The sequence below is a fragment of the Pezoporus occidentalis genome, unplaced genomic scaffold (genome assembly GCF_034315485.1).
Source record: "Pezoporus occidentalis ecotype Australia unplaced genomic scaffold, CSIRO_AGI_Poc_V1 ctg210, whole genome shotgun sequence".
NCBI lineage: Eukaryota > Metazoa > Chordata > Aves > Psittaciformes > Psittacidae > Pezoporus > Pezoporus occidentalis.
The window spans coordinates 312,099-327,170 of NW_026913965.1; the positions used below are offsets into that span (position 1 = coordinate 312,099).

The 15,072-nt window shown below is 51.3% G+C and overlaps 1 protein-coding gene across 1 annotated transcript; it reads left to right on the plus strand.

Moving 5' to 3' along the window:
* Window positions 1-7,662: 7,662 nt before the first annotated feature.
* On the plus strand, window positions 7,663-13,082 carry HHEX (hematopoietically expressed homeobox). The gene is made up of 4 exons (XM_062619438.1): window positions 7,663-8,169; window positions 9,750-9,928; window positions 10,155-10,205; window positions 11,809-13,082. The coding sequence occupies exons 1-4, from the start codon at window positions 7,791-7,793 to the stop codon at window positions 12,040-12,042; spliced, it is 843 nt and encodes a 280-aa protein (XP_062475422.1). The 5' UTR covers window positions 7,663-7,790; the 3' UTR covers window positions 12,043-13,082.
* Window positions 13,083-15,072: the final 1,990 nt, after the last annotated feature.

Consider the following 15,072-nt stretch of genomic DNA (forward strand, 5'->3'; position numbering starts at 1 on the left):
ACACAGATTTTACAGATTTTATATTGGCATATTTATTTTAATGACAAGCATGATGTATTTTTGTTTGACTTTTACCAAAAGTGTTATGCGTACATGTTGTGGATATTGCCATTCCAGCATGTACTGCTGTCCTGATTTTCAGGAGAATTCAGAAGTAATTAAATTTGGTACAAAGCGCCTTGCTATCAACCTGACCTCATGCCTACCAGGAGAGCTGTACTTTCAGCTGCACAAGCATTTCAGCAGCTTTCCATGACCAGCACTGCTGACACAGGGAAACAAAGCACAGAAACATGATAGTTCAACCAAGAAATGTTTCCCAACCAGGCTCCAAGGAAGAAAAATTAAAAAATCCTAAAAAGCTATGAAATAAACTCAAGGAGCATGGGAAAGCCTGCAGCTTTCCAAAAGCATTCCCCCTATTTTCAGAGTCTGAAGGACTTGAACAGTGATTTGTCTGACTGGTGATTACTGCTGAAGAGGGTGAACGAAACCAGACATGGCGAAGACCCACTCAGGATGCTCACCTTCACCTTCCTTTCAGCCAGCTTGAGCTCACATCATTTAGACAGCCAACAGTGAATACAGAGCTGAAGCAAGGCTCTGTCTATTAAATGATGCATGCTTTCAGAACAGTAAAAATAAAATAACTTTTCAGGTTGGATGTCAATTGCTTCTATATCCCACAGGTTGAATGGAAGCCTTTACCTTCCACTAGTGGAAAGAATCCTGGTTTTTCTTTATCTCCCAAATCTTGTGGGTTTCTTCTCTGCTACATGATAGTATCAGCAGGGGCCAAACCAGAGCTGTTGGCAGAGCTGAATAATTCAGAAGTTGGTCCTTCCTGATTCTGCATGTGGGGTGGGCAAAATGTGTAAAAGCCAGCTAGCTGAGCTTCCAGAAGATGTGGCATCTTCCTGAGTCCCCATCACAAAGCAGAAACCCCTGTTGCTGGGTGCCAAATATTCTCTGTGTAGCTGAAAGTGCCACTGGTACTCTGGGACGCTGAGATTTTCCCATTATCTGGAAACTCTGTAGTGTCATCAGACATAGCAGTAACTCTCCTGCCACCTCTGGTGTGAACAAACAGAGTATAATTGGCACAATAAAGTCCTCTGTGCTCAGGGACTCAAGGCTGGGCACCATCTGCAAAATCAGTCAGTTCTGGGCTATGCAGTTTTCAGTACAGGGAAACCTCAGCTGAGGGGCACGGCCTTACCTGCCTTAGGGAAAATGATTCTTCCTTTAATTTTTGCCATTTAATATTGTACTTTATAAGATATTGTACTTTATAAGATATTTCCATGTGCAACCATCAGGGCATATTCTGTCATTCTGTTATGAAAAAATACATGATTTGCCTATGAAAATCATCAGCTTCAGTGGACTCCAAATGCTTTACTCAAGTTCTGAATTTTCTCTAACGCAAGTCCTCCTTTAGCCTTTTAGTGCCAGATCTAGCCAAGTATTTTGGCCCCTACCCATAGAAATGAAGCCTTTGAAGAGTTTCTGCACCTGAGAGTCTAGCAATCTATTTTTCAGATGAGGACAGATTTCAGATCCATCCTTCTAACTCCGCCGTTAAACAGCCATTAATAGTTAGCTAGATTGTTATTGTAAGCTTATATATTTGACTATTAACAGCAACTGTGTGTGCGCATCAGCTCCAGATAAAACAAACCTACCTGGGGATTGATTTTGTGATGCCAAAATGATAAAGTTTGTTAAAAAATGTAGAGTGAATGTGTAAGCTCTGGAAAACATTAACAAAAATAACTAACACTCCCTATTCATACCTAATTCCTACTGACATCAAATTTAGTTATGTGTACTTTGGACCCATTGGAACTGTTACAGTGAAAAATCACACTGCCCAAGTCCTCTCTGAAATGTACAATACTTTGTATCCTGATTACTCTGTAGAAGAAATAGATGTTTTGTCATCACTGTAGTTTAGGCAGATTCTCCATTGTCTGCTATCTTGTTATAGTCATTTATATCAACACAGAGTGGGTGTATGGTAGCCAGCAGTCTGTGTTCACAGCATTTTATATTCAGTTTGCACTTACGTAAATGATTGTGCAAGATGTGAGAGACAATCTAGCCCCTGGGAATTATATGTGTTTCTGGGTGTAATCTTTCTGTATGCAGCCAACACATAAGAATATAGAGAAGTTTTAACATGTTACAGTTACCATCACCCCAAATAAATATAATTAACCAAGCAGCTTTCTGTTGCACTTACAGGCAGGATCCAAAAGAGCTCATGGTTTCTGGTGGCAGACATATAGGAAATATGAGCCTGTAAGGAATAATATATTGCTTTGTTTTTCATAGCATTGTTCACAACATTCTCATAATGGTCAGGTAAGAAACTTCAGGCCAAGGAAGGGTTAGGAAAGTGCGTTCCAAAAACCGTTAAAGCCTCCGTAGTTTCATAGGATACCTCTTTGCAATTCAGAATAAAACTCTGGTGAATTATGTCACACTTCAGCTGAATTAAAATTCTGGTTTAGAGAAGCTGGTATCGCAGTAATCAGTAGGACAGCCCAGTCCAGAAAGAAAGTATTAAGCTACATTTATAACATGGGGCCATGTGTTCCTTCTTTTTACCAGAGAGCCATAAATGTTGCATATCCCACTTTGCAAGTCAAGGTGTCCCAGAAGAGATATTAACAATACTGGGGGCTAGAGGAAATGGAAGCACCTTACCAATGTGCTCCCCTGAGGGTCTGGCATGTGTTGGCTTGGAAATCCTTGACAAGACTCGAAAGTACCGTTAAAGCATTTTTGTAGCCTTTCTTTTTTTCCCTCCTTCCTCAGAGCTGATGACAGCATATAGGCAAAAGGCACTTGCTGGTGGCAGCACATGTCACCCACAAATATTCAGTGCCAAGAAAGAAGAGCTCTTCAAGACATCAGAGAGCCATGTGAGGCCATGGGTGGCCTAAACATTCCCAAAGTGTCCATGTCTATCTGCAGAAGTTTGGGATCTTTATTTTGCCCAACTGTAAACCACAGTCCCAAGTGTAAGAGCAAAGGAAGAACTGAAGAGGCAGCCCTTGGCTGACTTTTTGCTGGACGCTTTCATCTCCTGAAGTTTCCCCTGTGGTGGGGCACCATAGGTTTTTGATACAAGGCAAGGATGTCTAAATGCCAGCGAAAAAATCTGCTTTCCTCAAACCCAGTGTTCGAAACAGCTGAACCAGTTTTGCTGAAAACTTAAACATACTCAGCATAAGGCAGATTCCCTCAGAATAGAATTTTTTCCACTTGGATGATTTAAATTTGGCAAAATCATAATCAGATGAATATAAGGATGTAGGATGGAAAATTATAAGCTTCTGCCAGCTCTGCCTAGAATAATAGTTCATATGTTGTCCACCCCTTTTTAGACCAAGATTTGTCTTGTTCAGCTGCTTCTAATGAATGCCTTGAAGATTGACCTATCTTGATGTTTATTACAGTTGTAAGTCATTTAGTAAATCAAATCATGACGGTGAGGAGGAGGAAGATGTGAGAAGCGAATATCTAACAGATGAGTTATCTGGAAGACGGCAACACCAACTGACATCACCCCACAACAAGTAGTGCCTCTGTCTGGAGCAGTCTGGCTTCCATGAGCTAGGAAAATCAGAGAGGTGAACTGCCTTCTATTTCCTCCTTGGAATGTGTTCAAGGCTGTGGCCTCACCTCTCTTGAAAGAGGCATGAAATATTTTCACTAATGGGAACGGGTGGAATGGCTGCGGGCTGGATCCTCTTGGAAAGCGCCCTGTAGCATCAGGGGAGGACGCTGCTGGTAGCCTGCTCCGGCTGTTGAAAGATGGACTTTGCTGGATTGCTCACTAACTCTGTATAGCCAAACGCACTTATTGCAGCTAGGAATGATTCACCTCTGGTGTAACTCTCCCGAAGCCTGAAGTGTCATAGAGGTGCTACTATAGGAGAAACTCCCATTTTTGAGGGCAGAAACCAGGCAGGTACACATTGGTGGCAGGAGAACCTGCGAGGCAAAGGAAGAGTTCAGACCTTCGAGACTCATTTCACTTATAAACCACGATCTAGTTTATGTATTCCTCAGAATAAGCTCCCTAGGAACCAGAAATCTTCCGTGGGGCATTTATCGCAGGTTATCAGGGGTGGGGTGGAAATGCCGCCTGGCATTTGCCACTGGTTTCGGAAGCGTTCATCACCTCATTTCCCGACATTGGGGGTGGGTGGTTTGATTTTTTAGGTTTAGTTTTCTTTTAACGCCTTTTCCTGACAACAGACCGGCGCAGCCCCGCGCCCCTCCGCCGCTCCAGCCCCCCCCCCCCCCCCGCCGTGCGCACCCGCGGTGCCGCCGTCCAGGTGTTTCACGTTATCGCCGCTCTGTAAATCCCGCTCACTAACACGGTAACACATAAACGCTAAATTAAGGCGGCGCTGCTCCCCCCGCCCCGGGGCTGGGGGCGAGAAGCACCCAGCCACCCGCAGCCGGGACGCCGAGCCGGGCTCGGATGCCGCCTCCACGGCAGCACCAAGGGGAGAGGCAGCGGCGGAAGGCTCCACAGCCCCACCGCAGCCCGTGAGCTGCCCGCTTCCCCCTTCGACACCCGAGGCACCTGTGGGGCGCTGACTGTGGAGAGAAAGCTGCTCCGGGCTCCACGCAGCATGGGGTCTGGAAAAGGAGGGCTCAAGGCTGCTGAAGAGCGTAGTTGGTCCAGGCTTCGAGCACAGTCCGGGGGCACCGCATTGGCCACATCACTCTGGGAGCATTCTGCCGCTTCCCCTGGGGAGCTTGTCTACCCTCATTCCCCACAACTCCCTGTCCAGGGGACGGACGAAGCAGCTTGTTTGCACTGGTGTCAGCTGCTTGTCTGTCCGCCCCGCGGGGAGCACGTTCCGGGCGACGGCGGGGCAGGCGGGCGGCCTCCGTAGGGGCTGGCAGCGGGGCCGCCAGGAGCAAGTGGGGTCCCTGATTTGTATTAAAATTATTTCCCCTCCACTGAGCTCAGGACTCCTCGGAGGGGGGGATTTCACAGAAAGTGAAGGGGAGGACAAGGCCCCGAAGTTATTACACCAAATAATGAGTTCTCCAGCCGCTCCCTTCGGGCTGAGCCGGTGCCAGTGCGAGGATGCACACATCCCGCCCGCCACCTCCCAGAAATCCCCAGATTAGCACGAAAACTTGGGGGTGTTTCAAGCGCATTCCAATAAAATTAATGGGAAGGGTTTATTTTAATCGGGAAAGGAGTGTATTTTATCGCTCGCTCGGTCCCCCGAGGTTGTTCAGATAAACTGGAGTGCTTTCCAGAGGGCACCTGGAGAAGAAATAATAGAAATATTAAAGCACTGTCTTGGTCGCGCTGATCTCGTGGTATCTACAGCACCTTACTTCAAATGCCCGCTAGAATGTAAAATCCAGTCAAAACTGTATTCATGGCAGCGATAGTGGTAATACTGTATTTTACCCGAAGCTGCATTATCTCCCTCACAACAGAAACTACAAACAAAACGTAGGTTCCAAAAGAAAGGGAAAAGGTTTTATTTAATCCAGAAAATAATTAAAATCTCATGTATTTTTATTGGTTTTAGTATCCAGCAGAGTGAAAATATTGAAACTCCGAGACCCCTTGCATTAAAAAGTCACAACTGTTCTATTTTATTAGTTCTGACTGTGTGAAAAAAATTATAAGGACAACATTGAAAAAATCCGGGTTTTAGAGCCCCGAATGGCCGTAAAAACAATAAAATCGACTATAAAACCTGCACTAGTGATATTAAAAAATTATGTAGTTCAATAAATGTGACATTTCATGAATGCGGATTTAATAGCCTCCAACCCGTGGAAGGAGGAAGGCTGAGGTCTAACAATTGAATTTGAAAGGGGCGGTGCTGTAGAACTGCAAAATTAAGTGCTTCATTTTTCTTGTTAGGGATTATGCAGTGGTAGTGGAATGTAATAACTGCGCCATTAAAACTTCCTTTTAACAAGGCCTATTGCTTGTATAAAAGTCAGAAAAGAATAATCTCTTCCTCTATTTATTTGTTTTCCAATAATACAGCAAAACAGGTTGTGTTTTTTCTTTTTCTTTTTTTTTTTTTTTTCCCTATCACTTAAACTTGTTCTCAGGATTTTGAATCGACAGCTTTTAAAATATTCTGGGAGCCCTCCCTACTGCTGCCTCGTATCGTGCACGTCGTTATTCCAGAGGGCAACGGGTCATCGGTTTACCGTACATTTATTAAGTAAATCAAGCTGCAAATCCAACACTTCCAGATGAAAACATTAGCTAAACCCCTTGGAAAGAGCAATGCCTTCGAGACCGAGCACACAGAGAAAAAATAATCAAAACTGTCAGCTCGCTTTACGTGTACCTGATATTTACAAGACACAAGACCACACTTTAAAGGTGAGTTTGGCATTTGCTAACAATGTAAAGAAAGGAAAAAAACCAGCCTCCCTATATTATTAAAAAAATATATATTTCCATTCCACCAAGACCCTTTCGTCTTGCTCTGAGCCTCTCAGTTATTAAGATCTTCATGGGTTTGAACTGGAGACCTTCCTCTTTCCTTTTTTTAAAGAAAGCTAAGCCAGCACCTGCTGTTCCTTAACAGCTCTCCGTGCTCCTGTCAGCTTGGGGCGGCTGAGGGAAAAGGGGGATGGGCGCCCCAGCGGGTCCACAGACACGGGGGGGCACCTGCAGCCTCCGTTCCCACGGAAGAGGGGGGAGAAGGCGACGCCACCCGCTGCCGTCGGGACAAGTCCCGAGTGGGTGACGGGGCGAGGGGAGAGCGGAGGTCTCAGTCCTGCGGGAGCGGAGCCGGACCATGGGCAGCCCCGTCGGGGTGCCGGGAGCGAGATCCGCCGGCGCCCGGACGAAGCCCGCGTCCCTCCCTCCCCGGAGCGGCGGGGCAGAAGGAAACACACGGCGGGTTTTTAAAATGAAGCCGGCGGTGCCCAGGTGGCGCTGCTCGGGCCTCCGGACCTTCTGTGTGCCTCCCAGTGCTGCCCGGCGGGCCAAGGAACGGGAACCAGCGCCGCGCTGCTCCGCACTCAGCCAGGCTGTCTGCCCGTCCTGGGAGAACGGGGAGGAATCTAAGCGGCCCCCGCTCCGCGGCCGCGCTCTCCCGTCCCTTTCCCGGTCCGCGCAGCCAGGCAGAGCGCCAGCGGCCCATTTTCCTAAGCCCGCAGAGCACTGAGAGCTCGGTGTGTGTGTGTGTGTGTGTTTGTGTGTGTGTGTTGCCCCTCCTCACTCAGTCCGGGGCCGAGCCACGCTACGGGGGATCACCGCTTTCCCCCGGGGGGAAGCCCGAAATCCGAGTGCTGCGGGTAGAGGAGAGGGAGCCGGTGCTGTCAACGCCGGGAACCATGCCCGGTGCTGTCCGATTCTCGCTCCGTACCTACGCTCCCCCTCGCGGTGCTGCCGTGCCCACCCAAAGCGCGGTGCCGTCGGGGCCCGGTCGGGGTGGGGATCGCGCCCCACTGCCCGGGCTCCCCTGGGCTCCGGCGGCCGTTGATTGGCGCCGCGGGGAGTTTACTCGGGGGAGGCGGGGGGAGTGTTCGCCGGCGGGGGGTGGTTTCCCCCTTCCCTGGCCGGGCTCATTGGCTAGACGGAGCCGTGGCAGGAAGGGGACAGAGACCACGCGGGCTCCGCCCCGCGCCAATAGAAGCCTATCGAAGGGTAACCCGAGCCCAGAGAAACCCGCGGCGGCGGTGCCAGCACCCATCCGCCGCGGTCGGGGCCGGCTCTCCGCAGGGGCGGCCGGGGGCGCGGGGGGTGCGCGGGCGGCAGCCGGGTCATGCAGTACCAGCCGCCGGGCGCGGCGCCGGCGGCCCTGGGCGTCGGTGTCCCGCTGTACGCGCCCACGCCGCTGCTCCAGCCCGCGCACCCCACGCCCTTCTACATCGAGGACATCCTGGGCCGCGGCTCCGCCGCCGCCCCGGCCCCCCACTCCTTGCCAGCCCCGCCACCGCCGACGCTGCCGTCGCCCAACTCCTCCTTCACCAGCCTGGTGTCCCCGTACCGGACTCCCATCTACGAGCCGACCCCCATCCACCCGGCCTTTTCCCACCACCTCGCCGCCACCTACGGCACCGGCGCCTACGCCGGACCCCTCTACTCTTTCCCCCGCGCCGTCGGCGACTACGCGCACGCCCTGATCCGGCAGGACCCCCTAGGTAAGCCAAACCCTCCCCGCCCTCCCCTGCTGCCGCCGCTCCGCTCCCATCGCGCCCCGTTCCCGTCCCGCCGTCAGGGGCTGAGAGGGGAATGGGAAGTGAGCGAAAACTCCCCCTCCTCCCTCCTGCCCCGCCGGCTCTCTGCGCTCCCCTGGTCTCCCTCCGGCCCCCGGCTGATTTACAGTAAATTAAAGACGCGCCGCGCTCCGGCGCTGGCAGCGAGACCGCAGTGCGCGGCCGCGGTGACTCAGATTTGTTTTCCTTCAACCAAGTGACTCTGAGAGTGTCCTTAGTAATGTCGCGTGTGGTTTTGGTGGGGAGTTTTAATTGTGCTGAGAGATCGCATGGCAGATCTCAACCTTTTCCTGCGGATGACTTGAAAAACAGGCGGGAGGCCGGCTCCTCTCGCCGCGGCCCCCGCGGCTCCCCGACGGGCCGGATCGGTGGGGCCGGGCCGGGTGGGGCGGGCAGGGCCCTGGCGGCCGCTGTCGCTCCCGGCCGGGGAAAACGTCCCCGCTGCGGGGCTGAGCCCCGCGCTCGGGCTGCAGCACTTGTTCTTCGTGATTGCAAAACTGGACCTGAGTCACCACATTTGTGCAGTGAAAGAGGCTGACCCTTTCCGTTCATACAGGAAACCTTGAGCTCTCGATAGGAGTAAATCTGGTTTCAGAAGCTGTTAAGTGTTTTCCTGGCCGCCTGAAGCAGGCTCTTCCCCGGGAGTCGTGCACATTGCTGATTACTTTATCGACATCCTCAATACAGACAAATTCAGGAAACACTCGACTTCTGATAGCCGGGATCCGTTTTTCTGATATTGTTCATTTCCTCTGTGTGGGATGTGACTTTATGACAGCTAAAATAACCAGTTGCTTCCTATTTTTTTTTTTTTGAGCCTGTTTTGCACAAGAATTACTAAAGCCTGACGCAAGCAAAATCTTCAAAAACAATGCAGCAAATTTCAAAGGGTGCAGGCAGCAAGACTGAAAGACAAACAGAGTGACTCAGTGGCACTGGCCAGAGCCTCCGGCCGCGGCTGCCGCTCCGCACGGGGCTGGCTCACGGCATGTCGCTGCCTGCACCGCCTCGCCCCGCACCGCTGCCCCGGACACGGGCGAGCGAGCCCCGGGCCAGGGGTGCAGGGCCTGAGGTGGTTCTTGCCCGGAAATAGTGGGGGCCCCGTGCCCTCGGGTTGGCGCAACCCCCCGCCCAGCCCCGCAGTGTCCCCCCGCTCTCCACGGGTGCAGCGAAAGGGAAACGGTTTCTTTGGGCCATCGCAGTGCAAGAGCAGAAGGAAGCAAAGGTCTTTTTTTTTCTTTCTCTCTTTGCGAGATAGACCAACAGGAAACACATTGACGGAAATGTTGCCAAAGCCCGTAGAGTGGCTTACACTGGTCTCTCTGAGGTGAAAAATCAGAGGAGGCAAAAGATCAGGCTAGGATCTGGGGGAAGTCAAAGTAGGCGAAGGAAATCAGCGGGTCCTGGACCCGGCGCATCTCCAGGCCCGCGCTCAGGCCGGGACTCCCCGGGCACGCGTGTCCGCGGCCGGCTGTTGACACTCGGCGCTGTTCCTCTCTTTGAAGGGAAACCGCTGCTGTGGAGCCCCTTCATCCAGCGGCCCCTGCACAAGAGGAAAGGGGGGCAGGTCCGCTTCTCCAACGACCAGACCATCGAGCTGGAGAAAAAGTTCGAGACGCAGAAATATCTGTCCCCGCCAGAGAGGAAACGCCTGGCCAAGATGCTGCAGCTCAGCGAGAGGCAGGTGAGGCCTTGCCCGCTCCCAGGAGAACGCCACCTCATCCCCGGGCAGTCTCCGGCCCCACTCCAGCCCCTGCCGTGCGGCTGTCGGCTCCCGGGGACGCGGTCGGCCCGGCCCGTAGGGACAGGGGGACGGGCTGGCTCTCACTTTTTGTTTGTGGCTCGGTAAGGCTCCTGGCGCTTACTGGCTTCGAGACTACCCTGCGCCTTCTCTCGTTGTCATTGTTCAGGTCAAAACGTGGTTTCAGAATCGCAGAGCCAAATGGAGGCGTCTAAAGCAGGTACGGGGATGTTTCCGTTTCTATAGAAATAAGTATTTTAATTGTCTTATCTTACGCTGTGCTCGCCTATTCCAGGTTGTATGCAGAAGTCATCTGAAAGGCTGTTTAACCTCTTCACCTTGATTAAAAAGACAAATAGTCATGCTGGAAACCACGAGGGCTCGTTCAGGCAGCACTAACGTTAAAAGCTCCTAATGTAGTTCCTATATCAATTATACCCGGCTTTCACACACCACCTATTAAAACTCCACACTAATTGTTTTGTAAACCCATATGTTGTTTAGCCAATTAACGTGGAGAAGATAAGTAATTGTCAGCAAATTACTCGGGCAGTTGTTTTGGAGAAGAATATTTACCGGTCTTTTAAATCGCCTTCTCTTAATAAACACAAGTCGATTTATTCTGCAAATGTAAGGAGAGGCAGGGACTCACGCCCTGTTTGTTTTGAGGAGCCGCATGGGAAATTGAGTAGCTTTTACTTTTCCCTTACAAATAGTTACAGTGCATGAGGCGGAGAGGTTGAAGCGGTTTCCCTTCCCGCAGAAATTGTGCTCACAGGCAGATAATTTTTTTTTTAATGGCCCGGAGGGCCCGATCCTGCCCGGCTCAGCCAGATCGAGGCCCCTGGGCTCAAAGACTTGTGAAAAATCCGTTGTGGCCTGAGCCTGGCTCCAGTAAGTGTGACACACACGGCCGAGTTTTACCGGTAAAGCAGCCTTTAATATAAATAATAATAAAACTAATCACAGTGCTACACTTTCGATGTATTTGTTCTGTGACCTTCCCTCGGGTTTAACCCGTGCTTTAGTTGAATTTTTAATCAAGTCCCTTTACTCTGGAGAGAGGCAGGCTGCATCCCCGGTGCCTCCTTGATGGACCCCGACCCCGTCCGGAGAGGTAGCTTGGGATCTCGGCCATTTTAAGTCATTTCCTCCTTTTCATTCAGTCACATCCATTTCTCCGAGCCCATACAGTTATATTGTGGGTACATGTCTCTGCCTGCTATCCCTCAAGAGTATCATTTCATGCCCCCTTAGGGGTAGTGGGTTCCCCAGACAGCTGCCGACCCAAGGCTACTCCTGCCTCCAGAAACTGGATTGGGTTTTGGTTTGGTTTTAATTAAATACTGAGGTTTAGCTTAATTAGTAAATTTTTCCCATTTGTTTTAGGGCCAGTGATGGATTTGGCCTCCCTCCTTTTGCTGTTGGGTATAATTAAAGAAAGATCAGGGCAGGAGGAAGCTGTGTGTCGGTGTTTGTAGACTCATAATAAACATTTGCTTTGCTAAAGACAAAAGTTCAGAGGTTCCTGGGCTCCGGCAGCTCCTGACTCTTTTGAAGTGGCTGTGATAACCATCGCTGAGGAGCCTTATTCTCAGCAGAGGCCTCTCTGGCTGCTGGGGAGCGGGACCAGAGCTGAGGATCTCACCTAGCCCTGGCCCACTCAGGCAGGTTTATAGGCAGGAGGTCCAGTGAGCAGTGGGACACCTGCCTTTTCCTGCAAGAAACCCAAGGTGGTTTTCCCACCTAGCACAGCTGAAATTCCCAGGCCTCCTGGCTCTGTGGCCTGTTTTTCTGTATAAAGCAGGCTTCTTTCATTGCAGGAGAACCCTCAGGCCACCAAAAAAGAAGAAGTGGAAGGTGCTGACAATCACAGTGACCAAAGGCCGGAGAACTGCCGGACCCCAGAGCAGAAGGGTAAGGAGGTGTCCCTGGATGGCTCACAGTACATCCCGTCACCCGCCTCACAGGATGACCTGGAGTCAGATGTCTCCGAGGATTCTGATCAAGAAGTGGACATTGAAGGCGATAAAAGCTATTACAATCCTAACCACTAATGGCCCCACACAGAAAGTGGACCCTAACTTGGCTTGCACTTTACCAGGGTCTGGTTTGGAAGAATATTATGCTAGAGGAGGAGAAAACTTTCGCCATTCCACTGAAAGCCAAAAAACCCCCACCCAACACCAAATAGACTCATTTTATAATAAGCAGAGAAAGAAAGATGTATTTTCAGCAAATGGTCATTTTTTTTCAGATCTCTAATTTGGTTAAAGGAACATGGTTTGTATTTAATTATTTGTAAGATATATTTGTACATTAATCGATGTTCTAACTGGATTATAATACTGCACCCTGTCCTTACTTGTGGAGGGTCTGAATCAACTACTGTGGGTGATCAGGCAAAACTCCTCTCTAACTAGTATGGAAGTGAGTATGGATTGCAGGCCTAAGCCCTTTCTATGTGTAAACAAATGTAGTTTAAATAGGTTAATTTAAACACCCTTTGCAAGCAGGGAAACACATTCTGTGAAGTAGGGAGGGATTTGACCATCCCAACAAGTGCCTTTTGTTCACACCCTTTTACCTGCCATGGTGCTCTCTATTGAGACATCCCTCTGTTCATCAGGTAGAGTCTTTGGACAGATTTTTCCTCTTGCATGAGATGAAATGTGCCTTCCAGATTTTCAAGGACTTTGCCTCCCGATCTGGATGGTTCCATTTGCAGGGAGATAAAAAAAAAAAAAAAATAAAACAAAAAGCAAACATTTTTCTTCTTGAAAAATCTCTAGCACTGTTTTTACAGATTTCATTTTTGAGAAGAAAATGCGGGGAGTGATAGGGCCCTGTTGTGGGAGAGTAACTGGCATCAGCTGTGAGGATCAGTGAGACACACAGCCCTGGGAAGATAATGACCATTGTATACATATCTGCTTCTGTACATACTCGTTTTCTTTAAAAGTCTTGCGGTTTTATACCTCACGTTGTTCATATTTTGTACATATTTGTTCAGTGTCAAAAAAAAAAAAAAAGGCAAGCCCTTGTATTTAATTTTTGATGGACTTGTTCGTGAAATAAAACTAAACTCTGCACCACCTGCCACGCTGGCAGTCCAGTTACTGACGGGAGAATTCCAAAACCTTCCCCCCCCCAGCAGTGCCTCAGGCATGTTGTAATCGGGCTTTTCCCTCCGGTCCCATTATTTAACGGTTTTGCTGTTTTCCAGCGGGCCACCCCGCGTCTCGGTTTCGCCCGTACCCGTGCGCGCACGGGAAAAAGGCTGCTCGGCGGGAGGAGGAGGAAAGCCAGGTCCGCGAGTCCCGGCTGGAAGCGCAGGTGTTTACCCCCGAGTCGCCCCGACCCTGGAGGGCCGGGAGGGTGCGGGCTGGAGGAGGAGCGGGACCTGCTCGGGGCCGGGCGTCGACCCCATCCGGGGCAGCCGCTGACCGCATGAGTCAACAGTGGTTATTCATCGGCCTTTCTCCGAAACTGTGCCAGCCCGGGGAGGTGCGGAAGGAGCGTGGCACCCGGGGTGCGGGGAAAATGACCTCCCTAACCGGGCATCCCGGGGTGGGCACTCCGCGTTTCAGTCCGCACTGTCCGGGGCTTCGTACCCAACCCGGGCACGGCAGTGAGCAGCCGGGGACAGGGAGGCGCCCGGCCGGGGGCTTTTAGAGCCAGGAAAGGATTTTAGAGAGCACCAAGTCACTCTTCTGACTGGCAAGCGGAAGAAGGCAGGGCAGCAGGGGTGTCGTGTTTGAGCGGGTAAATGCTTCGAGAAGTAGCTGAGTTTTCTGGATAATTGGCTTTAGCTTTAGTTTATTCTTTTTAAACTGCTTTCATGAACGGGGTCCGAAAGCATGAAAGTAAACCGGGAGGTTGCCGCTTGCTCGTGCACGCTGGGAAACGGCAGAAGCCCCTGGCCGACCCCTCTCACATGGCAGTCCCGGTGACCTGGGCACAAGGCCCATGGTGGCTTAAGGCCACCCGTGACAAAGGAACCCTCGGGATGCACCAGGCCCGTCCCTGGGAGTTTCTCCACCCTTGGGCAGTTATCGAGTCCCAGCGCGGTGCTCGCGAGGCGTGGAAATCGCCGTCGGGAGCAGAAAGCAGGCTCCACTGAGAAGGAAAACACTTTTCGTTGCTTCGCCTTTTCCCTCGCTAGGTGTTTCTGTCGCGGGTCTCAGCCCGGGTCCCGTAGGGGACGGGAACACCCTGCCAACAGTCTCCCTTCGGGTCTGAGCGGCGGGGTGGAATAGGAGGAGCCGGGCCTCGGGAGGGCTCCAGTAAACCCTGTTGCTACGCGGAGCGATACCGGTACCCCCTTGTCGGGGCAGGCCGGCAGCCAGCCCCTTTTAAAGACTTGCAGGGCCCGATGCAATGGTAGGGGAGGTGGAGGAGAGACGGGGGTTGCCCTCTTTAGAGCCAAGCGCTTTCCAGGGCTGGCGTGGGATTCGGCGGCTCCCTGCAGGTGGGGAGCGCAGATGCATCGTCTGCAGCCGCCGGGCCGGGGATGTGGATTTCCAGGGTGTCGGGACAGGTGACAACAGCGCTGTCACCCAGGCTCGGCTGTGGAAATGCCCCTGCTGCCCCCTCCATTCCCGCGGAGGGGGCTCACCCAGGCGGAACACAACGGAGGGGACTGTTGAGCTGCCGGCCAGAACTACCCTCAGTGACACCCAGATCCCCTTTCCACAGTGAGGAAGACCCGCGTGGGGATGCCCACGGCTCTCCCCGGGTAGTTTCTTCTTCTTGGCAGGACAAAAGCAGACAAAACACTTTACACAGTTCGGTAAAACCTTCGAACCCGTTCCGTGCCACCCTGGTTTTCCCTATTTGTTTGCCTGTTGGCTATTTCATGCCGAACTAGCACGTATGACCTTTCCAGAACAACTCCCGTCTTGTTTTCGACTTTTTTATCAGCCGATTCAACTTGAAAATGGTTATCATTTAGCAGAAAAACAAACAGAAAAGCACATTTTTGTAAGCAAAACGTTAATGATTGGAAGAATTGCACCAATTTCAGCCTGACAGTGTGTGATTAATCCTCCGGGTCAGGTACTTATATTTTTAGTCATTAGGTTCGT